This window comes from Vanessa atalanta, chromosome 4, assembly GCF_905147765.1.
Source record: "Vanessa atalanta chromosome 4, ilVanAtal1.2, whole genome shotgun sequence".
NCBI classification, from domain to species: Eukaryota; Metazoa; Arthropoda; class Insecta; order Lepidoptera; family Nymphalidae; genus Vanessa; species Vanessa atalanta.
Window position 1 is genome coordinate 12,197,558 of NC_061874.1, and position 23,182 is coordinate 12,220,739.

Sequence of the window (23,182 nt, forward strand, 5' to 3'; positions counted from 1 at the left end):
CCCTAAGTTAAACTTTGTTGTAAACTGTTTGTTGTATACCTTTAGGGTGAATACGCCGTCTCTTCCAAAGTGTATTCGAACTTAAGGTTCATCTGTTTGTTAAAGGTTAATTTTTGTACTGGCTGCGCTCGGGAGATTTCAAGTTTTCGAAAACTTTCGTTGTTGTTCTTTTTGAGTGTTTCTACCATAAGTTTAGCACCAAATTCGAACTTCATATTCAATATACCGAGTATATCTGTTAGTTTTGTCTATTTTACATTTGTTTTGTTAATTTGTGCTTAAATAGTATTTCTGTGCATAATAGTAATGGAGTTTTGATATTAGGCAGGACTTTTCACAGCATGTTCTTTTACCTTTTATCTTGTACCTTTAAGAAATTGTTAATCTTCGATTCCTGTTTTTACTTGGATGCATTGGTTTGATATACCAAAATTTGGAGTTTGCAGTGCAGTTGCATATTTTGTTATGTAATTGTACGGAAACTACCAAACTAACTTATTTCACATTTTAAATTTTATAAATGATGAACATACATACAAATATTTATCCTTAATGAGGTCTTATATTTAATGATTTCTTTAAAACGTTTAATTAATATATTTAACTTTAAAAGGAAGCAACACTGATTTATATATTTCTAGCATCATAGAAATCAAAATATTTATTCGCAATTTCACATTTTTAAATGGTAAATTACCAAAACGCTATACCGCTATGTTAAAATAAAAGGCAAAGAACCGATTTTCATTTTGAAAACATCGAAGAAAGGCGAACTCCTATACAAACATTCATCCCCAATTTGACCCTTTTAGGTGACTTATTTCCAGAAACGCTTGCCTCTTTAGCAAACCCCTAAATAACGATATCCATATAATTCATTTTAAATAATGGCGATCTTTCAATCTAAATTTCATTCCCTTCGGTAATTAATTTTCAAGAATGTTTACAGAGAGTGGATTCTAATAAAATCTTAGCGTTCATTTACGTCCCATAAGACTTACTACCGATAGATTACCGCATAAAATTGTAAACTGCTTAGGCTTTGCGTTGTAGGTCAATTATTCGTGTAAATATTTATAAAGTAGATAAATTAAAATATTTGTAAATTTTTATAGCGTCAACGCGGTGGCGACCTTTCTCCATCAGATGACATATTCAGGCGTTAGAATTTTTTTTAGTGATTAATACTTACTTTTATAGGAACCACAAAACTATTGCAAAGTGTCTTTTTGGTGGTAATGCTTTGTGCATACCCGTCTGGGTAGGTTCAACTCACTCCTGTTTTGTTCCTGTTTGAAAGGTGACTGAGGCATTGTAATTTCAGTCACAAGGGACATAACAAATTATTTCCCAAGATTAATCGCGTATTGGCAATGTTTATGGGCGGTAGTGAATACTCACCATCAGTTGGCCCAATTGCTCGTCCACCTTTTTCATAAAAAAAAATATGCCAAATCATAAAAATATTGTGAAATCGTTTATGTCTAATTCTCATTGTCTTTGATTCATTATTGTCTATATGGTATATATTGTCAGCACGTCAGAATGCTTTGTATGAATGGAATCTATGTTCTGAGAATTCTGTAATAATAATTACGTATACAGTGAAGTATCTATTATAATTGACAGTACGCCAGAAGCATATGTCTGAGTAGGGTCTATGTCTGAGAACTTAGTAATAATAATTAAGTTTATATTCAATTATTAGTTAAATAAGACTAATAACGTAATATAATATACTAATTTATTTTTAATTCTGCATTCAAATATTTTTTTTTAATCCATTGCGAAAATATAGTCAGATAAAGGAGACATTAACACTAAGCGTACACCATTTGGAACCTACGATAAATTGGATCTGAAATGAAATGATCCTTGGTCATTAGGCCGGGAGTTATACTGGCTCACTCACCTTTCAAACAAGAATGTATCAAATACAAGCTTGATATTCGGCGACAGGATAGATCAATAAAACAAAAGTGAGCCGAAGTGCTTGCTCAGCTCTTGAAAAGGTAAGATCGGTATACCAGTAAGAATAATAATGAATATTTTAATAAAATTTACGTAACTAGCAAAATCGCGGTATCGCCAGCTTGGAATTCAGTGAGTGAAGGAAATGCTTCAATAACTTGTTTACCAACCCTTGACCGTAAAAATACCCTCTCTAAGGGTATAAAATTCAAGGTTTCAATTAGTATTTTTCGTACCAAATTTTATCACATTTGATTGTGTAGTTTACATATGAAATTTTAACACAAAGGGTGACATTCGCATTAACAATATTAGAATATAATATATAATATTACATTATTAGCAATAACTTTAACGGTATTGTTATTCGGTAATAAGTTATTATTTCAGTAGTGAAGGGTTCACTAACGGTTTTTTAGCATTAGCAGCCCGTAAATGTCCCACTGCTGGGATAAAGGCCTCCTCTCCCTTTGAGGAGAAGGTTTGGAGCATATTCCACCACGCTGCTCCAATGCGGGTTGGCGGAATACACATGTGGCAGAATTTCGTTGAAATTAGACACATGCAGGTTTCCTCACGATGTTTTCCTTCACCGCCGAGCACGAGATGAATTATAAACACCAATTAAGCACATGAAATTTCAGTGGTGCCTGCCTGGGTTTGAACCCGAAATCATCGGTTAAGATGCACGCGTTCTAACCACTGGGCCATCTCGGCTCTCGTAGATAATAATAGCTTTACCTTTACTTTTGAGATCGGTGCTAGTATCAGCCTGTGAAGCAGCTGTTAATACACATAATATTTATTATATTTATTCCAAGCACCATTGAATTTTCATGTGCTTAATTTATATTTGTTGTCTATCATGTGTGTTTCGTTTATGGAAAACGTCGTTAGGAAACTGCTGGATGATAATAAATAAGCTTTAACAAATAGACCTCAAATTGAGAGGAGCCTTATCATAGTAAACAAGAATTTGACAAACAATGCAACTTTTTAATAGTAAATAAATAAACACGTCGTTGTTTGCTCTTCAAAAAACAATTTGGAACATAAACAAAGGGGATGTAAAGCTATTCTGTAGGAGACCAATTTATCACACGATGCTCGTACCGATCGTAAAACATTGAAAGCCGATGGCGATCGTCCATTTTATGCGTGTCATTGAAATATTGTAATTACTGTCAATATATCACATCACTTTCTAATATTATAGTGTTGACATTTGATTACTATCTTTATAAAATAAACATTGAACGTTTTGTTAGCAGTATATTTTGTCTGCTGACTTTTTACAGCACAGGTCGGCGGACGAGCGAACGTGTCACTTGATGGTAAGCAACTGTACACTCATTGGCTGCGTAAGAAGTTTTATCCATTTCTTACATCGCCAATGCGTCACTAACCTTGGGAACTGAGATGCTATGTCCCTAAATATTTGAAATATATATACAGATACCTTGTTGATCTGTTAGGTTAGGTTTTAAATTGTAATTGTTAACATCGCCAATTCAATTTAATAGTTCTACAAAATTAACTATTTACAAGAAAGGAACAAACCCGAGAGTATCTGTTACCATTACGTAATGTTTTAATTGTAGGAGCTCCAAGAATCGGTGACGTAAAATAATGAAAATTCAAAGAAGGTGAAATAATTGACCGCACCGTCTGATTCTCTTACACTTTTATGTCGGTATTTACCAGCATTTCGTAACTTAATTGAAAATGCTTTGTCCATATTCAATATAAATGATTCGAAGCAAACGTTGATAGCTGAATTTGAGATCACAAGGAATCCAATTAAGGAGGCGATTGAGGCACCGAAGTAAAGGTTGAAATATTCCTAAAACATCGTATAATGAAATCAAATCATATTATGCCATATGTACGCTTTTTTTCTATATAAAATCCTTAAGATATTAATGGAATTAAGGAATTTGTATAATACGTTTAAAAATAAAATTAGCAGGAATTCTGTAATTACAAGAATTCGATGAAATGAAAAAAGACTGTCTGGGTCCGAATCATCAAACGTTCTTCCGATAAACAGCAATATTTAGTATCGTTTAGTTAGTGAGAAATATATTTACATGATTCTAATATGTTTACGCCCATGCATCCAAAATAATATTATTTATATTTGAAATTAAGAAATTCTAAGGAAACAGTTATATAATATGAACAGTTCTTGTGAGACTTGATGTTTTATACTTCATATATTGAATAAGTAATAGTATAAAAAGAATACATACTCACACTTCATTTTCTGGCAGGTTCAAGGTAATGCTTCCGAGGACATCGTTTCCGTATTTCATGTACCCAAACAGCCCGACCACAGCGTAGAGGGATGCTACAAGGCACATTGTTATATTGAGGACGCCAGGGCAACCCAGAAAATGGCCAGGATTAGCCATTTCATTTTCAACAGGCATCACCACATTAATGCCTTCCATTGCGAATATGGCTGTACTGGAAATATATAACTTGTTACATACATACATTAATAGCCCGTAAATTTCCCACGGCTGGGCTAAAGGCCTCCTCTCACTTTGAGGAGAAGGTTTGGAGCATATTCCACCACGCAGCTCCAATGCGGGTTGATGGAATACACATGTGGCAGAATTTCGTTGAAATTAGACACATGTAGGTTTCCTCACGATGCTTTCCTTCCCTGCCGAGCACGAGATGAATTATAAACACATGAATTAATTAGCACAATAATTCGTTAAATATAAGCGATTTGGAAAAACTGTAAAAAAATAATTTTAGTATACGTGATTATTTCCCGAGGATGAACACAGTGAAACGTTGATCTTTGATATGGTAATATCCATATAATTCTTTAGAAGGCTATTCATTAATCAGAATAAAATGATTCCTGCATATCGATCCAAAGCTTAATGTGCGCTTGTAATTACAAGATTCGAACGCCATGTTTGAACTACGAGTACCTATAATACATTATACCAGAAAACACGGCAAACGTGGTCCTTTTAAGTGCCATGACTTTCAGTTGAACGATATAGAAGTTGATAAGTTACTGCGCCATCAAATGACGAGTTACAACTAAGGAGTATAAAATGATCTCCATTAAAAAAAATCCATAATATATTTTTTGCCATATATTATAGTGCCTATTAATATTAAATAGATAAAACATCAAAAAAATATTTAAAAGAATGTCGAACGAAGGATTAAGGTTCGAACCTTTTTCGTTGTTTAACTTACTGGGCGATGCTATCCGTCGTGTTCAAGAATAAATATGAGGCAAATAAAACGTTTATAAAAAACAACCTGGACTGTTACTTAGGACTTTTTTGCATGGTGTTAATAATGCAATGACTTGCGTGGCACATAATCCCCCTGGTATGGATCTGGCTTAATTATACCCATAAACGTACCAATGTTGGACAAAGTTCTCCCATTAAGAAGCAGTTTTTAATTTTATTCCATTACGCTGCTCGGAGGTGTGTTAGTTTTCACGTAGAATTTAAACAAGGCTTTGCCACTAACGAGCGCGATGAAATTTAATAACTAAATGCACGCAGACAATCTCGTGAAAACTGATTCTGATTCATTTTTGATTTCGGTTACTTTTAGGATTTTGGAAACAATGTATCTATATTTCAAACAAAGTTATATATAATTATTTCTCTTATTGAATAAAATCAAAACACGTACTGAAATAATTACTTTTAAATAGTTCTTGTTCATTGTTATATTTTAAAGGGAAGTGCAAATAATTATGTTCTCGATAATTTGAACGATGTTCTTGGAATTTTAATGAACGCAGAATGCTTTATAATTATTTTAACTCCGTATATTGACCCGTAACGTCACGTACTTGAGTGTCAAGATAGCCCAGTGGTTAGAGCACGTGATCTTTGCCGATGATTGCGGGTTCAAACCCAGGCAAACACCACCGATTTTTATTAGCTTAATTTATGTTTATAATTCATCTCGTGTTCACCAGTGAAAGAAAACTTGCATGCGTCTGAATTCATTGAAATTCTGCCACAGTAGGTATATCCACAAATGACTTTTGAAGCTGGTTTTTAAAGGCCTAAGCCCAGCACTGGAACATTTCCAGGATGTTACTTTTTTCTATCATCTATTAGTCATTGTAATTATAATTTGCATATATTTCCCAAATTGACCTTAAATAAATAAATCCTTACCTTAAAAACAAAGGCCACTCCACTATATTTGCCGCTAGTTTTACATGCGACAGACTTGGAATGTCATTGAAAGTATAATAACACGTGATAGCGAATGTCACTAGGAGACAAAAGTTAGCCAATATTGAGAATGGAACGAGAAATTTCAGATGTCTCACTTGTGTAAACAAAATCAGAGGTACAAGTAAGATGGCGCAGTATACTTCGACTGGATAACTTTGAGCTGGGAAGAAGTAGTCGAAAATCTGAAAACAAAAAGTTATTTATACTAAAAATGAACTAAATAAGACGCTTTTATCAGTAATAATATAATCAGGTGTAATGTCAGAATTCGTGGAAATAACCAAAATGAGCAGATTTAGTTTGGAGGATATCCTAATAGTCATTGGACATAGCTTTTGACCGATCTTCTACATCTGACGATAAGGCTAGGATATGAATATATTGGAATTGCAAGATTTAAGAATTATGTAAAAAAATAATTATTATTATAGCACCGTATAAAGCTAAGAACACCAAAATGGTGTCTATAGTTCCATCCTCCAGGAATTATAACTCACAGTTTCTATGTCAGTTTAAAAACGAATTGTCAGATAGTTCTTAAGTTAACTCAACTAGCTATGTACTTTGGTCATACCCGTACATAGACAGAAACCTTCTTAAAAAAAGAAGAGAAATAACAATACTTAAAGTATCAAAATAACAATTTGAAGCAAGAATTACAAAAAAAGTTTGTATGTATAAAAAGTCACAAAATAAGTATGTCTTTAATAAAATATTATAAGCTAAGTAGTATATTCACGTGTGAGTTTGCTACTTACATAACCGGTATTAAGGATAATTAGGCCATCCTCTAATGGAAAATTTAAAGTAACATTGCATACATGAGTATTTTAAACAAAAATTTTATTCGAGTTTTATATAAATGCGAGTAAAAACATGGATGTGTGTGTATGTGTGTGCGTTTCTGTGTTAGCAAAAAAATAATAATTTGTAGATTGACAGACACTTGCTAAAAATTTGAGCTAAAATATTTTTCGTTTTCTTTTTTTAGTAATAATGTTATCTAACGGAATAAAAAACTTGTTTAATGAATTAAGTATACGAGACTGTACAAAAATTGTGACATTTCAATTTGGTTTCGTGGAACCTCTTTAAAGTATATTTTCAAGATTTTACCAGCATATGTAATAGATATACTTAATATTTACTTTACTATTTTATTTCTTATAGGTAAGGAGACTGACGACCAAGTCATCACAGAGAAGTGGTCAGAACTTCCCATAGACATATTATCCACTTCTTACATTGAAAGGTATGGACGTAGTTTGTGTATGTACATACCCTGGCTCATTCACTTTTCAAACCAGAATACAGAATTAATAAGTATTGCTTTGGCGGTACAATATGAGACAGTAGATGTCACATGGTGATTAATTATAATTACCTACCGGCTTTGTTAGCAGAAATTTATATATTTTTTGTTTTGTATATTATATATTAGTAAATTGTATATATTTAAAATTTTAAATCAACATGGTTATTTTTATTACTATAGGTATTTGAAAAGGGATATTTACCATGTTTTTTACATTTTTTACAGTTTACATTACATACATCTCGTGAATAAGACATTCGTAGATAATGTCGAACTATCAAGCTCCACCAAATAAAAATAAAAAAACATGTTAAATGTCCCATTTCAAATACTCCTTGTATACATATATTTTTGCTATATCATTTCATGTAAACATGTTTTGAAAACATTGGAACCTAGGCGCGCTTATAAAATATGCTTTAAGCTGGTCAAACTAGCTAATTGTAACTTATAATTCGAGTAGTTTCGGCGCACTCCTTCGATATCAAAATTTTCTAAAATCCTTTAAGTTCACCTTTACATCCAATTCTCGAGTGCCTACGCAATACAGTTAAGGTTGAGCATTGATTCAGTTAGTCAGCCAGGATATTGTTGTTTACATAACCGTAGTAAACAGTTTCGAGTACAGGTACACTAGGTTTCGGCGTTGAGTCAAATTCCGTTCGATTCATGTTTACTTAAGACAAGTAAACTTTACAATAAAGCGTTTTTGACTCGTCAAAATATCAACTTACCAGCGTTTCGGAAAGCAAACTCTTTAAAATAATCAGATTTACAATGGTTAGTATTCACTTTCAATTATTTAACACGAGGAATCGAAAAAAAAGAAGCCAGACAGAACACCTACTTAACGAAATGTAGCTACGATGGTTAGTAGGTGGAGCTGGTGGTGGTTTGGTACCACCCACTCATCAGATATTCTACCGCCAAACAACACTACTCAGTATTGTTGTGTTCCGGTTTGAAGGGTGAGTGAGCCAGTGTAACTACAGGGACAAGAGACATAAAATCTTAGTCAGTGTCGCATTGGCGTCATTGATGAAAAAATTAGTGATGCTTGCCTCGGTTTGAGCCCACAACCATCGGTTAAGATGCAGGCGTTCTCACCACTTGGCCATCTCAGCCATTACACGTTCAAATGTACTTTATTAGGTAATTTATATAATATTTTATGAGCGAAAAACAGTTAGTAAAACATTCCATCAATTAGTTATACCGATAATTCATTTCGAAACGGTCGAGTATTCTTTCTAGGTTTCTGAGGTTACTTCAGAAAATTCAATAAAAGTTACTCAATTCAATTAATTTCTGGAAACACGACGTAATACATTTCCTGTTATTTTGTTATATAAAGTACAGCTTGAAAAGTACTACTTTATGAGTTGAATGACTCTGGATTCGATTTGTGAATGTGTTGTTGACTTCTAGGCAGTATATATTACATACATATATAATTGTATTTAACTAACATGACTGTATTTTAAGAAATGTTGAAAAGGAGTAACTACTGAGTTTTTTGGCAGTTCTTCTCGGTAGAATCTACATTAAATGGCATCGCTTTGATAGTACATAGAGATAGATAATTATGTTTTCCTAACGAAATCTGTTTTGCAAAATATATATTTTTTTAATAAATATAAAAACCCCTACCGAACTAACTTGTTTCTACCGGAGATAGCTGGTATTCCACAAAACGTGACCTACTGGGTACTAATAGATTTTTAATCGTCTTATTCCAAATTGACACTAATCTCATTTACAAAATAGTTATTTTCAATCGTAAATTTATGATGCCCTCAATGTAGAAGAATTTGGTAAGCCTTAAAAGAGTCCCATTCGAAATACATTTTTTTTTAACGATTTCAATGTTTTGTTTTGTTTAAAAATATTGTTGTCACGCGAGCGTTTCGATTAGATATTTTACGCGCTTACCGTACAAACTTTTGCAAGTCATCGATCGTCCTTTGAGTGAAACGTTCATCAATCGAGTGTATTTAATTGTATAATAATAAAAAACGTGTTATTGTTATATACAATTTTGCAAGTGACAGTTACAGATGGCGTCCCATTTATGTCGTTCGATATTTGTAAGTAATGAAATAGTATCGATTTTTGTCGTTAATTGCATGTTGCTCTGTATAATTCTTTGTTAGTGAATTTCAAAAATTTTATAGCAATAGCAGTCTGTAAATTTCCCACTGCTGGGCTAAGGCCTCCGCTCCCTCTGAGGAGAAGGTTTGGAACATATTCCACCACGCTCCTCCAATGTGGCAGAATTTCGTTGAAATTTGACACATGCAGGTTTCCTCACGATGTTTTCCTTCACCGCCAAGCACGTAATGAATTATAAACACAAATTAATCACATGAAAATTCAGTGATGCTTACCTGGGTTTGAACCTAAAATCATCGGTTAAGCATAATAATGCACACGTTTTAACTACTAGGCCATCTCGGCTCAAAAATCTCAAAAAATGTGCTGAGTCAAGACTTTATAAATAATAATTGTTAGTTTAATTGGATGGATTAGGTTATGTTATATGACACTTGCGTTTATTAGTTGCAGATTACTATTTATAATGGTTATCATAATGTGAAAAGATTATCCTTTACAGTCAGTTTCTAAACGATTAAATAAATAACCAGTCATGTGAAACGAATGCTTCATTACACCGAAATGTTAATTACCTTCGTAGAAATAGAATTTGTTTAAAAATATTCGCTAATTTGCTTTTCGTAAACAAATTTTCATTTAGTAAATTTCGAAACAGTTGATCAGTAACGAATCAACTTTACAAAACTTACTCTGGACGGCCTTTCAGGCTTACCCTAAATGACAGAATTAGAGATTGATGGGTATTTAGCGTAAGCATTTTCTGTGCAGGTGAAAGTTTTCAATTTTGAAACGTTTGTGCTGACACTTAAAACGACTATACCAATAACACCTGACATTCCACTCTTCCACACGCAGACGAAGCCGCATGCGAAAAGTTAGTACACAATGAAATGACTTGAAATGTATTTGTGTTACAAATAAATTACATGTGTTTATTATATTCAAAATGTACACTGTCTATGTAAGCAATATTAACCTTGGTCACGTAAATGCTTCGTTTCAAGTAAATGCAATTCATGACATCTGTTTGCAAACACCGACCGAATATGTTGTAAGATATTATGCCATATAGTAGTATCGTTTCATGAATTTATTTTAAACTTTCAAATATCTTTATCATAATATTTATATCATACACAACTAGACTGGGCAACGCACGCCTAACAGTAAAACAATGTCGTGTTAACTTTTAGCTTAAATTTATTTAGAATTTTATTAACGTAATAAAATTAGTAGAAAATAAATTATTAAGTTCAATAGTTTATTAGTAATTGGCTATTGGAGCGTGATATGAACAGTGTGTTCCATATTTTTGTTGTTATTGCTGAATATCACAAATATACGTGTTTGCAAAATATAACGTTTGTATTACAAATACATCTATTGTTGGAGCCGTAAATCAGCGTTCGTGAACTCAAACTGCATTCCCTTATCTGATCTGATCACGTCTTTACAGTCATCATTTGGCATGTGCATCAATGTATGATAACTTTACATAAGGACTGGCGTCTTAAAGTGTAATACACATACTCGCTACCGGGTGCACTGGCCCCAGTATAATATCCTATTTTCTTTTTTTTTTAACGAATAATTAAAGTGGATGATAATGAATTTTATGGAAAATATGTTAATATATAAAGACAATATTGAATGAAATACCAATATTTATTGTTTTTTTCTTATACAACAATCTATTATGAAAAACTAACGTTATTCACTACATCTATAGGACAAGATCAGGTATAATTGTTAAATTTTCTGTGTTTGATTATTTTAAACAGAACTTTCTATATTTTCTTATGCTACTATGATGTATTTATTTAGCCTAAATAACAATGTGTGATCAATAATTATAGAAAAGAAAAAATCTACTAAGAAATTTAACGAAATTAAAATATATTTTTTGGTGTAAAATCTTAGTTCCACATTGTTCAGTATCTCCTTTTATCTAATTTAGTTATAACAACTTGGGCAAACGTGTTTCATGTGTTCTCAAATTGCTAATCGTAGCAATTTGCAAAAAAACACTTTTTTTTTTGCGACATCGGTGGGGTTGTTGAACTTGATGCCGCAGTTGGTATAACAGGTATAATAAGTCGGATACGATTTTGGATATTCTGTGGAATGTTTGTGAAAAACATTCGTTCAGGAAGGCATGGTTGAATCAGAGAAATAGCCGTTTTGATAAAATTTCTTCGTGTAAAGTTATCAGAAGGTAGCTATCTCAAAAATTTAAGTTTCGTGGGTCTATCTTCCTCCGGTTTGTATAAGTTGTTCAGGTAGTTCTTTTTTGTTTTTTCTGAAAGTGCTTAAACATTTTGAGCTAAACTGTATTACTGATATATAATTATAATATATATATATATATATATATTTTAATATCAGTTTACTTTAGAGACAATTACAGAGATGTAACAAAACTTTTTCAACTATATTCGGAACTAAATTTAAGCATGTTTTTTTCTTAAATATTTTATTGAAAAGAAAAGTTACTCTCTTCAACATCTGCGTTCTTTGATAATGTTTTCAAATGAAGTCATTTTTGAATTTTTGTATTTTTGAATTTTCGCTAGAAATTATCGTGATTCCAGGAAGTAATGAACGAATGGTTGGTTGGCAGGTGGCTAAGTCAATAATGGCAATTTCACTTTGTCAGAGAGGCAGCAAACATTGTCCATTGGACTAATACGAAGGGAAGAATGCGATTTGCAATCGTACGATCTTATAGAAACGTGGCTCAATTCAAACCAACATTTGAAGTATTTCTTCTTGCACGTAGAATAATCTGTGTAATAAGACGATTTCTCATTGCCGATCGAGCCGTTTCACGGAATGCCTTCCTTTGCTCTTATCTGAGAAGCCCGAAGTCGAATTATACTTGCGATTTATTGTATTTCTTCAGGGAATATTACAAACTCAAACTCAAATTCAACATGGAAATTCCTTTATTCAACATAGAAGCATTACACTTACTTATTGATGGTCAAATTAAAGACTACCACTGGTTCGGAAAAAGGAACATCCTGACCTGAGAAGAACCGGCGAAAGAAACTCAGCGGATCTTTTTTTTTGTCAAATTATTAGATACATAATTGTATATGAATAGAAACAGCCAGAAGGCGATCGTTTTATTTCCAAGGTGTGCTATCAAACATAAACTCACAATTGTATAGTAACCTTTCGCACACAAGCGTTCCTTAACATTTTTTTTTTAATTTGGCAACATAAGCATTTTAAACGCTTTCTGGGATCCTGTTGTAGAAGCGTTAGCGTCAGATATATGTGCGCTGTATTTTTATATGCTGTACCTTTTATTTACTAATATAAACCTAGATTAATATCTTCAATATAGTCGCTCCTAACAGTCCTAACCTACCAACATAAATGTCACACTGCTAATCTCAATCTTGTCTTTTAACAAATATATTCACTGTGATTTGGAAATGTATTTAGAATTGTGTTTGTTTTCGCAGGACGATGTTTTCTCGTTTAATTAAGAACGAGAAGACTTATCGTTTATGTGCCGTGTAAGCTGACACGTTGCGGTTCAAAATGTACGCTCCTTATATTTACTGGGCAATTTCGGTTCAAGATTGCGTAACTAAAATAAACATATATACCATATGTCAACTTTTCGGTCGTCAGCAATGTGTTCCAAAGAAAATGCCGTCAAGTTTGTGAATATTTTACACAATATTTACTTTCTATATAGAATAAATCAGACACTGAGCACCTATAATGGCTTTTCCCTACTTTAACCTCACGTTTATATCCAACCTTTTGAAATATGAATAATTGATTGATGTCCTCGTTGTTTGTTATACTTTCTTATATCTATTCATATACAATAGTCGTCATTGATTTTTAATGAACATCAAGTGTTTTGAACTTGGCCGGTCAGGGCTTAAAGAAACAATATTTTTCTGAATAAGACACTCGGTTTGATCATAGAAAGTATTTCACTGCTTGATAAAAGTCCTCTTAAGGGGAGAAGTTGGGACGTATTTTCACCACGCTGTTCGAGTGACCAAAACTCGTTAGCTATGTGGCAGAATTTCATACGGTATATAGAGATTTTTTACAATGCTTACCAGCACTGTCAAAAAAGAAATAAATTGTTTGTTTCGTGTCCACGTATTCTATTATTTGGTCTATCTTGGATCAAATATGTACCTTTTACCTATAGCTATACCTATTAACTACATCTTTAAAAATGCTGACAAGTAGTGGTCAGTAAAGTAATTAAAAAAAAACCATTAAATTAAAGTAGGTAATATTGTTTGAATCTTTTTAAGGAATATGACTTTATATTTATTCTTAATATTTAAACAACCGATTTTATTTTGAGACGAAGAATATTTGGAGTCTTCTTTTTATGGTATACTTTGGCGGAAGAGCATATGGGCCATTCTTTAGATCGCCTATGCGCTACCAACCTTGGAAACTAAGATGTTATGTCCCTTGTGCCTGTAGTTACACTGGCTTACTCACCCATCAAACCGAAACACAACAGCACTGAGTACTGTTGTTTGGCAGTAGAATATCTGATGATAGGGTAGTACCTCCCCAGACGGGCTAGCACAAAGTCCTACCACCGGTGCTACTGTTTCAGAATTTGCTAAAAATACTATTACGACTTCCTATACAATATTATGCTTCATGTACAATTTTTCAACGATTCATTCGTTAAACTTGACGGATAAAATATATATAGATGCTCAAATCGTTTGAATTGTAAACACAGCTGGAGTAAATTTATTATTCTATTCGGCTTTGACGCAAAACGTGCATCAGGCTTTTATTTGGGGATGAATGGGAGAGATGTAGAACAAACAGCGTTAGTTTAGTAGTTAAAGATTATTTACTATTAGCGAAATCGTTTGTGAATATCAAAATAAGTTTCATAAACATCAATTATGTTAATAAAATAATTGTTTGCTGTGTATAACCGTCTGAGTTATCTCATCTTTACCCCTTTGCCTTGAAACTGTAGTTAAAACTTTATTTTAGTCTTTACTGCACTTTTTGATGTTAAAAACTTTTTTAATTACGTTAAAAAAATATTATATATATAGTAACGCGTGACAAGTATGTGATGTAATGTTAAAAGAGAAGAAATAACACGGGAAAAGATAAATTTAAATTTGACCTTGAATTTAATACTTATCTTTAAAATTAATCATATTAGACAACTTTTGTGGGATTTTCCGAGTCTCATTATAGGATTATTTAATTAACTCAAAAGATACGATTGTTTTCATTAAAACAATATTTTTTTTTGTCATTAGTTTGTATTTGTTTTGCTTATTCATTTTATTACAAAGTTATTAATATATTAACGTACAGTTACCATCAGTTAATTTCAGTTCAAATAAAACATTAACGATATTATAATTACAAAACAATAATTTGATAAATATAATAATTTTATGCAATACTAGGTTTGTATTGTTATAAATTAAAACAATGTTTCAATTTATATAATAATACTAGCTGTTACCCGCGGCTTTGCTCGTGTAGTAATTGAATATATTTAACTTAAAATATTACGTTAATTTAAGATCTTATATGATTGGATATTTTACCCTTAGGGGTGATATACAAAATTTCACCCCTAAGGGTAAAATATCCAGGAACGCTTAAATACGTATCTACTCATTTTTAATCAGTATTCCAAAATTAAAGTTCCATGTTTCTAGCTTAAAAAATGTCAGCCTCCCACAATAATTTTCAACCCTTATTCACTCCCTAGGGGTAGGATATTCAGAAACGCTTAAATACTTATCTAATGACGAACTTCCATAGACACTTTCAACTCTTATTGCACCCCTTTAGAGTTAAAATATCCAGAAACGCTTAAACTGTCAGTCAGAATGTGTTATTTTATAAATACAGATTAGTTACAAGAAGAGATAATGCTTGATGACTTCCAGGCAGGATATATAAAATATACATATATTTAACTAGCATGACTGTATTTTTTGATATTGAAAAAAGAGTAACTACTGAGTTTCTTGCCGGTTCTTCTCGATAGAATATACATTCTGAACCGGTAGTAGATTTACTTAATATAGTTTGTTAAACGACGATTTGCTTTCGGGTTCAAACACAGGCAGGCACCACTGAATTTTCATGTGCTTAATTTGTGTTTATAATTCATCTCGTGCTCAGCGGTGAAGGAAAACATCGTGAGGAAACCTGCATGTGTTGTAAAACCTACTTGAATAAAGTATATTTTGATTTAGATTTTTGAGTGATATGATTTATTTTTTCTCTATGCAAGTTAATACCGCGTATATTAGTGATTAGTACCGGCCGAGGCTATATCAGAGAGAGTGAATACATGGCTTCGCTGATTGCCGCTTCGCGTGGACTATTTTGGAATAGTAGTCCGCTTAAGTGATGTTGAAAACAATAAATACTACAAAAATATTTTTATTTTTTGTATTGTTTCATTATTTTTTATTATCGATTTAACGTACACGTGTGTTGAATATAAGACCTAAGTCAAGTTTTTTTTTATGCTCTACAATTTTAAAAGAGTTTTTGAAGCAGAAACATTGAGTTTGATATGTAGGTCACTTTCATTCACAGAAATATGTATATAATAAACATATATATTCAGAAAAAAATAGCGGATTTAATAAGCTAACGGTATGGTCAATTCAAATTTTCAGAAAACAATGACCAAGAATTCTGTTACAAATTTAGAGTTAAAGAAACAATTATAATATTTATCAATAACAGAGATATTTATTAATAAATATTATATATTTATCATAGACGATAGATAGATAGAGCCGAGATGGCCCAATGGTTAGAATGCGTGCATCTTAACCGATGATTTCGGGTTCAAACCCAGGCAGGCACCACTGAATTTTCATGTGCTTAATTTGTGTTTATAATTCATCTCGCGCTCGGCGGTAAAGGAAAACATCGTGAGGAAACCTGCATGTGTATAATTTCAACGAAATTCTGCCACATGTATATTCCGCCAACCCGCATTGGAGCAGCGTGGTGGAATATGCTCCAAACCTTCTCATCAAAGGGAGAGGAGGCCTTTAGCCCAACAGCGGGAAAATTAGAGGCTGCAAATGCTAAAAAAAATATATCATAACATAACACACTAAAGCAATTTAGTCTCCCATAGCAAGATTGTTTTGTTTTTACGTATTTAAGTTGAACTGTAACGCCATTTACTTCGTATCTTTGTTAACGTACATAACGTATCTTTTTACACGCTCATTTGATTTTATATATATTTTAGATTCTATTAAGTCTAGATAAGTCTTTCCTTTCGTTGTAAGGTGAACCTTGTGCTTACTCAGATGTTATGTCCTTTGTTCCGGTGATATTTCTGACTCAGTCGCCATTCAACCCGATGAACAGCAATAAAAATAAACTGTCAGGTTGTGTCAGTAAATATTGTAACATTTAATTGTAATTTCAGGAAAGGTTTACTCACGTTTTTCAAAGAAGAGGCAATGAAAATCACGTACACGCTCGTACCTCCGAGGCACACTCCCGCCATTGCGTAATCAACGAAGTGCCTGTAAACAGGTAAGCTGAATATTTAACATGGCATAAATATTTATACCTTATTGCCAACAGTGGGAACATTAAAGAAGTAGAGTAGGATAAAAATCATAGTCGTTTAAATATTGAATCCTGATGTTTCATTTAGAATCTGGTGTGTGAATATGAATAAATAAATCTACATAAAACATACTAGTTGTCGCCAGTGGCTTCGCTCACGTTACGCGTGTTACGCAAAAATACATTGTTTTCGCCTATGCCTTGGAGATCAAACTTGCTTTATATAAAATTTCAGCAATAGACAGACAGAGTTAATTTTGCATTTATAATATATGTATAGATGACGGTGGGGATAGAATATGTTATAGCTATGAAGCCTTAGAATAAAAAATTAAGGCTCTTTGTGAACCATTAAGGCGTCTATCAGATGACCTTGGGGAGAATTTTTATATATAAAAAAAACGTTTAATTTAACGGATCTGAGTCAGACCACAGAATTTGATAGTCGAAACCGAATAGTTTTACTTTTTAATTGTTGTAAACAATATTTGCGAAGTTGTAATAGAACTTAAGAGCTAAATCAGGTTAATTTTATTATATACGATTATTATTACTAAATATATATTTTAATATAATAGGCTGGCGGACGAGCAAATGGGCCACCTGGTAAGTGGTCAACACCGGCCATAGACAATAGCGCTGTGAGAAATATTAAACGTACCTTACGTCGTCAATGCGCCACCAACCTTGGGAACTAAGATGTTACGTTGTTACTTGTGCCTGTAGTTACACTGGCTCACTCAACCTTCAAACCGAAACACAACAATACTGGGTACTGCTGTTTGGCGGTAGAATATCTGGTCAGTGGGTGGTACCTTACCTACCTAGTCGGGCTAGCACACCATGACTCTACCACTTAGTAGATAATAATAATCGACTATAAAAATAAAATAATTATATTATTAATAAATAATATGTTTTTTATTATTTATAATAAAATGATGTATATTATAATTATATCGTAAGACGATTATTCTATGAAGGTACTTGTACTTAAAGTGCATAACAAAAGTGAAAACTTCTACTACGAGTAGTTAATGTTATCTCAAAAATGATTAATAGAATAATATTATATATACTTATTAATAATATGATAAATATGATTATATACAATGGGTAAATAATTAGCCAAGAAAAGTGCATATAAATTCATGTAGCTTGCCTTAGCCGTAGATTATTTGATATATATTTGGTGATAGAGCTTTGTTCAAGCCTATTTATGTAGGTACCACCCATTCAACAGATATTCTCCCGCTAAATAGTATCATTGAGAATGTTTTTTTCCGGTTTGAAGGATGAGTGAGCCAGTACAACCACAGGTACAAAGAACATTACATCTTAGCTCCGATTGGTAGAGCAATGATTTTAAGGAATGGTTAATATTTCTTATGGCCCCATTGTTTGTAGGTGATGGCCCATTTGATCGACGACCTACTAATTTTATATGGCAAATTACCAATTATGAGATTTGTTTATAGCTCCGTAATATTATGCAGTACAAGACGAGTTTTGGAGATAAGATATCTTCCATTTAACTACGTATGATTTATTAAAAATCATTAATTGATATCATATCAATTTCGTATTAAAAGATTTTCTGCCGGAAGAGAGAGACAAACAACTGTCATTAAAAACTCTTTTTTATGATGATATTTAAATGGTAATTTGAATAGGAATGAATACCAGATTTACATAAAGATTACATCTTATATATTAATATCGTAAGCCGATTTGTGTCCCAGTGATTATGGGACAATAGCTGCACATAAAAGATCGGTTATGGTCTCATATTGAAGAGCTTCAGTCTTAAATGTGCAGACAATTAAAGAGGATTCTTGATTGCAATTTACTAAATTGTTACGATTTAATAAAGGATTAATTTTAAAATTAGCTGACACTGGCGCTATGGCTGTGTAAATATAAAACAAACGTAAAACATGCGAATAGACGTCGTCAGCTTACAATGAAATTAAAGTAAAACAAACGTGTCATAGCGTGCGACCCGCTAGTCATTATTGAAACTTCTTCAATAAGAGTCTTGAAGAGAGAAGAGAAGAAATTTGTGTCAAATTTCAGCGACATGATGTCATATCAGTTGTACATAATGAGAGCTTAAAATATTTAAAAGTATATTAGTTTAGTTTATAATCGTCTTTATTTGCCTAATCTACATTAAATAAAAATATCTATTAAATTAATTTTATATTGCTAAAATATTAATTCAAGGTATAACCAGTTCTTATTGTGTTATTTCATAAATTGTTTACAGTTTCAATATAAATGATGCTTCAGCGCCCGATCATTGCCCTCAGCAACAGGACCGGGGACATTAATCAAAAAATGATTTATGCTAAGGGAATAATAACTTTATCGGCAAATAAAGCAAGCTAATTAACGAGAAAGGAAAATTAAAAACACTTTGTTTTAAATACAATAAGTTGCATTTGTTATTTTAATCATTAATAAATTAGTTAATGCATATTTTAATAACAAGTTATTGTAATAAAACTTAATTTACAATAATTGGAATGCAATTTACAATAACTGAAGTGTTACGTGTGTGAATTGCTATTTTTTAATTGTCGGCAGTATTTAATAGCATGCTAGTATTTAACGGAAATTTTGTTGTTGATAAAGTAGTTCAATAAATTTTCCTCGATAAAAATTGCTAAAAAATTGGTTTTTGTTGATGTTTGATATCCTCCGATCGATTCGGATTTCAGTCGGATTGCGTTAAGAAAGCTTGAGTAGGGTTCGAAAGGGCTTTTATGAGATGCTATTGATATCGGAATGAGGTGTGGCGGTCTGTTATGGTGGCTATCTATTATTTAATTGTTAGATAATAATACGAAAACTAAGGGTTAAAAATAAAATATCATGAATGACTAAACTTTAAACAAATCTTGACATGATACTTTTATCATCTCAGACAAATTATGTTGTAGAGTTAACAAAACCATGACGATATTTATATAGATCATGAATTTATTTGATTAAACTTAATCATTTCATTAATAAATAGTTTAACACTGGATTAGCAATACATTTTTAATGTCTTTACTAATTTACAACATGACATGACCTTTTCATAGAACGAGGCCATCTTCTTCCAGCACCCCTTGCTGTCGATCATGACGTTTATCATACTCGGCAGCGAGAGGTATCCAATTACAATGGCCGCCAAGGAATGGCACTGAGGCCCTCATGTGGGTCATTAGATCTTTCACAGTTCATTTTATTACCGTATTGATCAAAATTTTATGAACAGCTTAATCAGTATTATGATAAATTTATGATATAGATAGAACGTTTTTTTACCTTTAATATTCCTCTGCGAAAACCTCTACGAGGAAAATGAAATGTAAACATTCCATTTCTCTGTATGTTAAAGAATTTGCAAAATCTTGTTTAAAATTATTTGTGATAAATTTAAGTTCTTGTTATATACTGAGATAATTTAATTGTAAAAAAAATTTAACATGTTAGTTCACGCTTTACTTTTAAGAGTTGCATGATTTATGGAATGGGAATTTCATATGTATATTAAAGTACTCCTCAACGAATGGCAACTGCGAACTATCTCAAGGATAAACTAACCGTGCAAGAGATATTATTATACACAGGGTATGTAAAATCTTGACGCAACCCTAATTCGACTCGAGACCGAGGCCTGAAAGGGAGTTATTTTTTGAACTCCAAGCAGAGATTGACAGAAAAAATTGACCTTACTCAGATGTTTTTTTTGTCAACCGAGAATTGTATTCTATAGCTTTATAAACTAGCCACTCGAACAACGAGATAGTTTCACAGTGGTAAATAAATATAATTAGCATTTTTTAGCATTAGCATTAGCAGCCTGTAAATTTTCCCACTGCTGGGATAAAGGCCTCCTCTCCCTTTGAGAAGAAGGTTTGAAGCATATTCCACCACGCTGCTCCAATGCGGGTTGGCGGAATACACATGTGGCAGAATTTCGTTAAAATTAGACACATGCAGGTTTCCTCACGATGTTTTCCTTCACCGCCGAGCACGAGATGAATTATAAACACAAATTAAGCACATGAAAATTCAGTGGTGCCTGCCTGGATTTGAACCCGAAATCATCGGTTAAGATGCACGCGTTCTAACCACTGGCCATCTCGGCTCTAAATATAATATAAAATAGATTTACACAATTAAAACCACCTCACAAATTCCGTGTATGACCTCAATTTTTTCGGTCCCTGTTTGAATACTTCCACACACGTGTCAGTGTAGCTCAGGTAACCCCTACGACATTCCTTGCAAATGTCTCTTGATGTTTGTACCTGAAACCATACAAATTGTTATTAAGGAAGGAAATTTTACTTTATGACATTATTTTAATCAAAAACAGTGACATAAGGTTTATTTAAATGAAAATATACTAGTCGTTACGTACATTGAAATACTACACGTATAACTCAACTACTGCAGACGAGTGAGAGCCTAGATGCTAGAACACGTGAATCTTAATGGAATATTGTAATTCATTGCATTGTATGTTGAAGGAAATCTGCCACATGTAAATTGGTGTAATGCTCAAAGCCCTCAAGAATTTCGTTTGCCCAGCAGTGCGTCTTTTACTCTAAAGACGATTTGTATAGAAAAAGATTTTATTATAAATTATGTGTATTCTAAATAAAAGGCAGTGCATTTGGCCTTAATTTAGTAATAAATCAAATCACGTAAGTAACAAAAATGTTTATAATACACGATGATATTTTTGATATTTATAACATAAAAAAAAAACGTTTTTTTTTTAAACTCCTAAAGTTAATTAATTTCCATATAGGTAATTATTCAATAAAATTAAAACTTGTTCATTAGGTCCATTGAAACTGTTGATGATACAGTACTGCTTTGGTCTAATCATAATAAAACCGTACTGAATATTAATAAACTGTCAACATATAAAATTTTGCTAAAAATAGATTACTATCCGAAGTTGAAAAGATACGAGACTTAAATGTAATTATAGATAAAAAAATACAATTGAAATATCACATAGATGCAATAGTTAAGAAATACTTGAAAATAATTGGTTTTATTAAAAGAACATGTCACGATTTTAAAAACATAAATGCCGTTTTAACTTGATATTCTTCACTAAGCCGTAGTATTATTGTATACGCATCACTTGCATAGAATCCTACTTATAAAACTCACGCTACTCGACTGGAAAGAATTCAAAAAGTTTTTGGCTTATAAAGATAGAAGCTGTCCATATCGTGCAGTGTATAATATACACGACTGAAACACTTCGAACTTGCCACATTGGAGAAGCGTAGGTCCATCCATGATTTAATGTTTGTGCATAAATTAATACATGCTTCAATATACTCGCAAAAGTTACATTCTCTAATTAATTTAATGTCCCAAGAACGATTCCTGATTCGCTGATCTAAAACTGAACACTATTTCATTATTTAGGTAATATGTAAAATATAAGGCGAGTTGGCCCAGTGGTTGGAACGCGGTCATCTTAACAAGGAAGGAAAACATCGTGAGGAAACCTGCATGTATCTAAATTTAACGAAATTCTGCCGAAATGTGTATTCCACCAACCCGCATTGGAGCAGCGTGGTGAAATATGCTCCAAACCTTCTCCTCAAAGGGAGAGGAGGCCTTAGGAGCTGCTAATGCATGCATAATACTTGTAATATATTTTGGAGGTGCTTCTATATCATATTTAACATTGATTAGTACGAGTTTTCTTTCAAAACTTCCTTGACCGTTAACATAAAAGTTAAAACAAACACACAATGTGTATAACATAACATGTATAACATTAAACTACATGTTCACTGGGGTAGTTCCGGCAGAGTCTTCCGTGACTCGCCCGCCCGCCCGGTGACGCTGTGGAGGCCACGATGGGCAACAGCAACTGCCCATTCGAAAAAAAAGAAAAACTGAAATAGCATAG

The 23,182-nt window shown here is 32.6% G+C and overlaps 1 protein-coding gene across 1 annotated transcript in view; it reads right to left on the bottom strand.

The window, feature by feature from the left end:
- Positions 1–23,182, bottom strand: part of LOC125077695 (proton-coupled amino acid transporter-like protein CG1139) — a 48,008-nt gene that overhangs the window by 5,936 nt on the left and 18,890 nt on the right. The window contains exons 4-7 of the mRNA XM_047689698.1: positions 21,424–21,545; positions 17,108–17,192; positions 6,150–6,394; positions 4,228–4,440 (exon numbers count right to left, since the gene is read on the bottom strand). Of these exons, the coding sequence (XP_047545654.1) occupies positions 4,228–4,440; positions 6,150–6,394; positions 17,108–17,192; positions 21,424–21,545 (665 nt within the window). The remainder of the gene's footprint in view (positions 1–4,227; positions 4,441–6,149; positions 6,395–17,107; positions 17,193–21,423; positions 21,546–23,182) is intronic.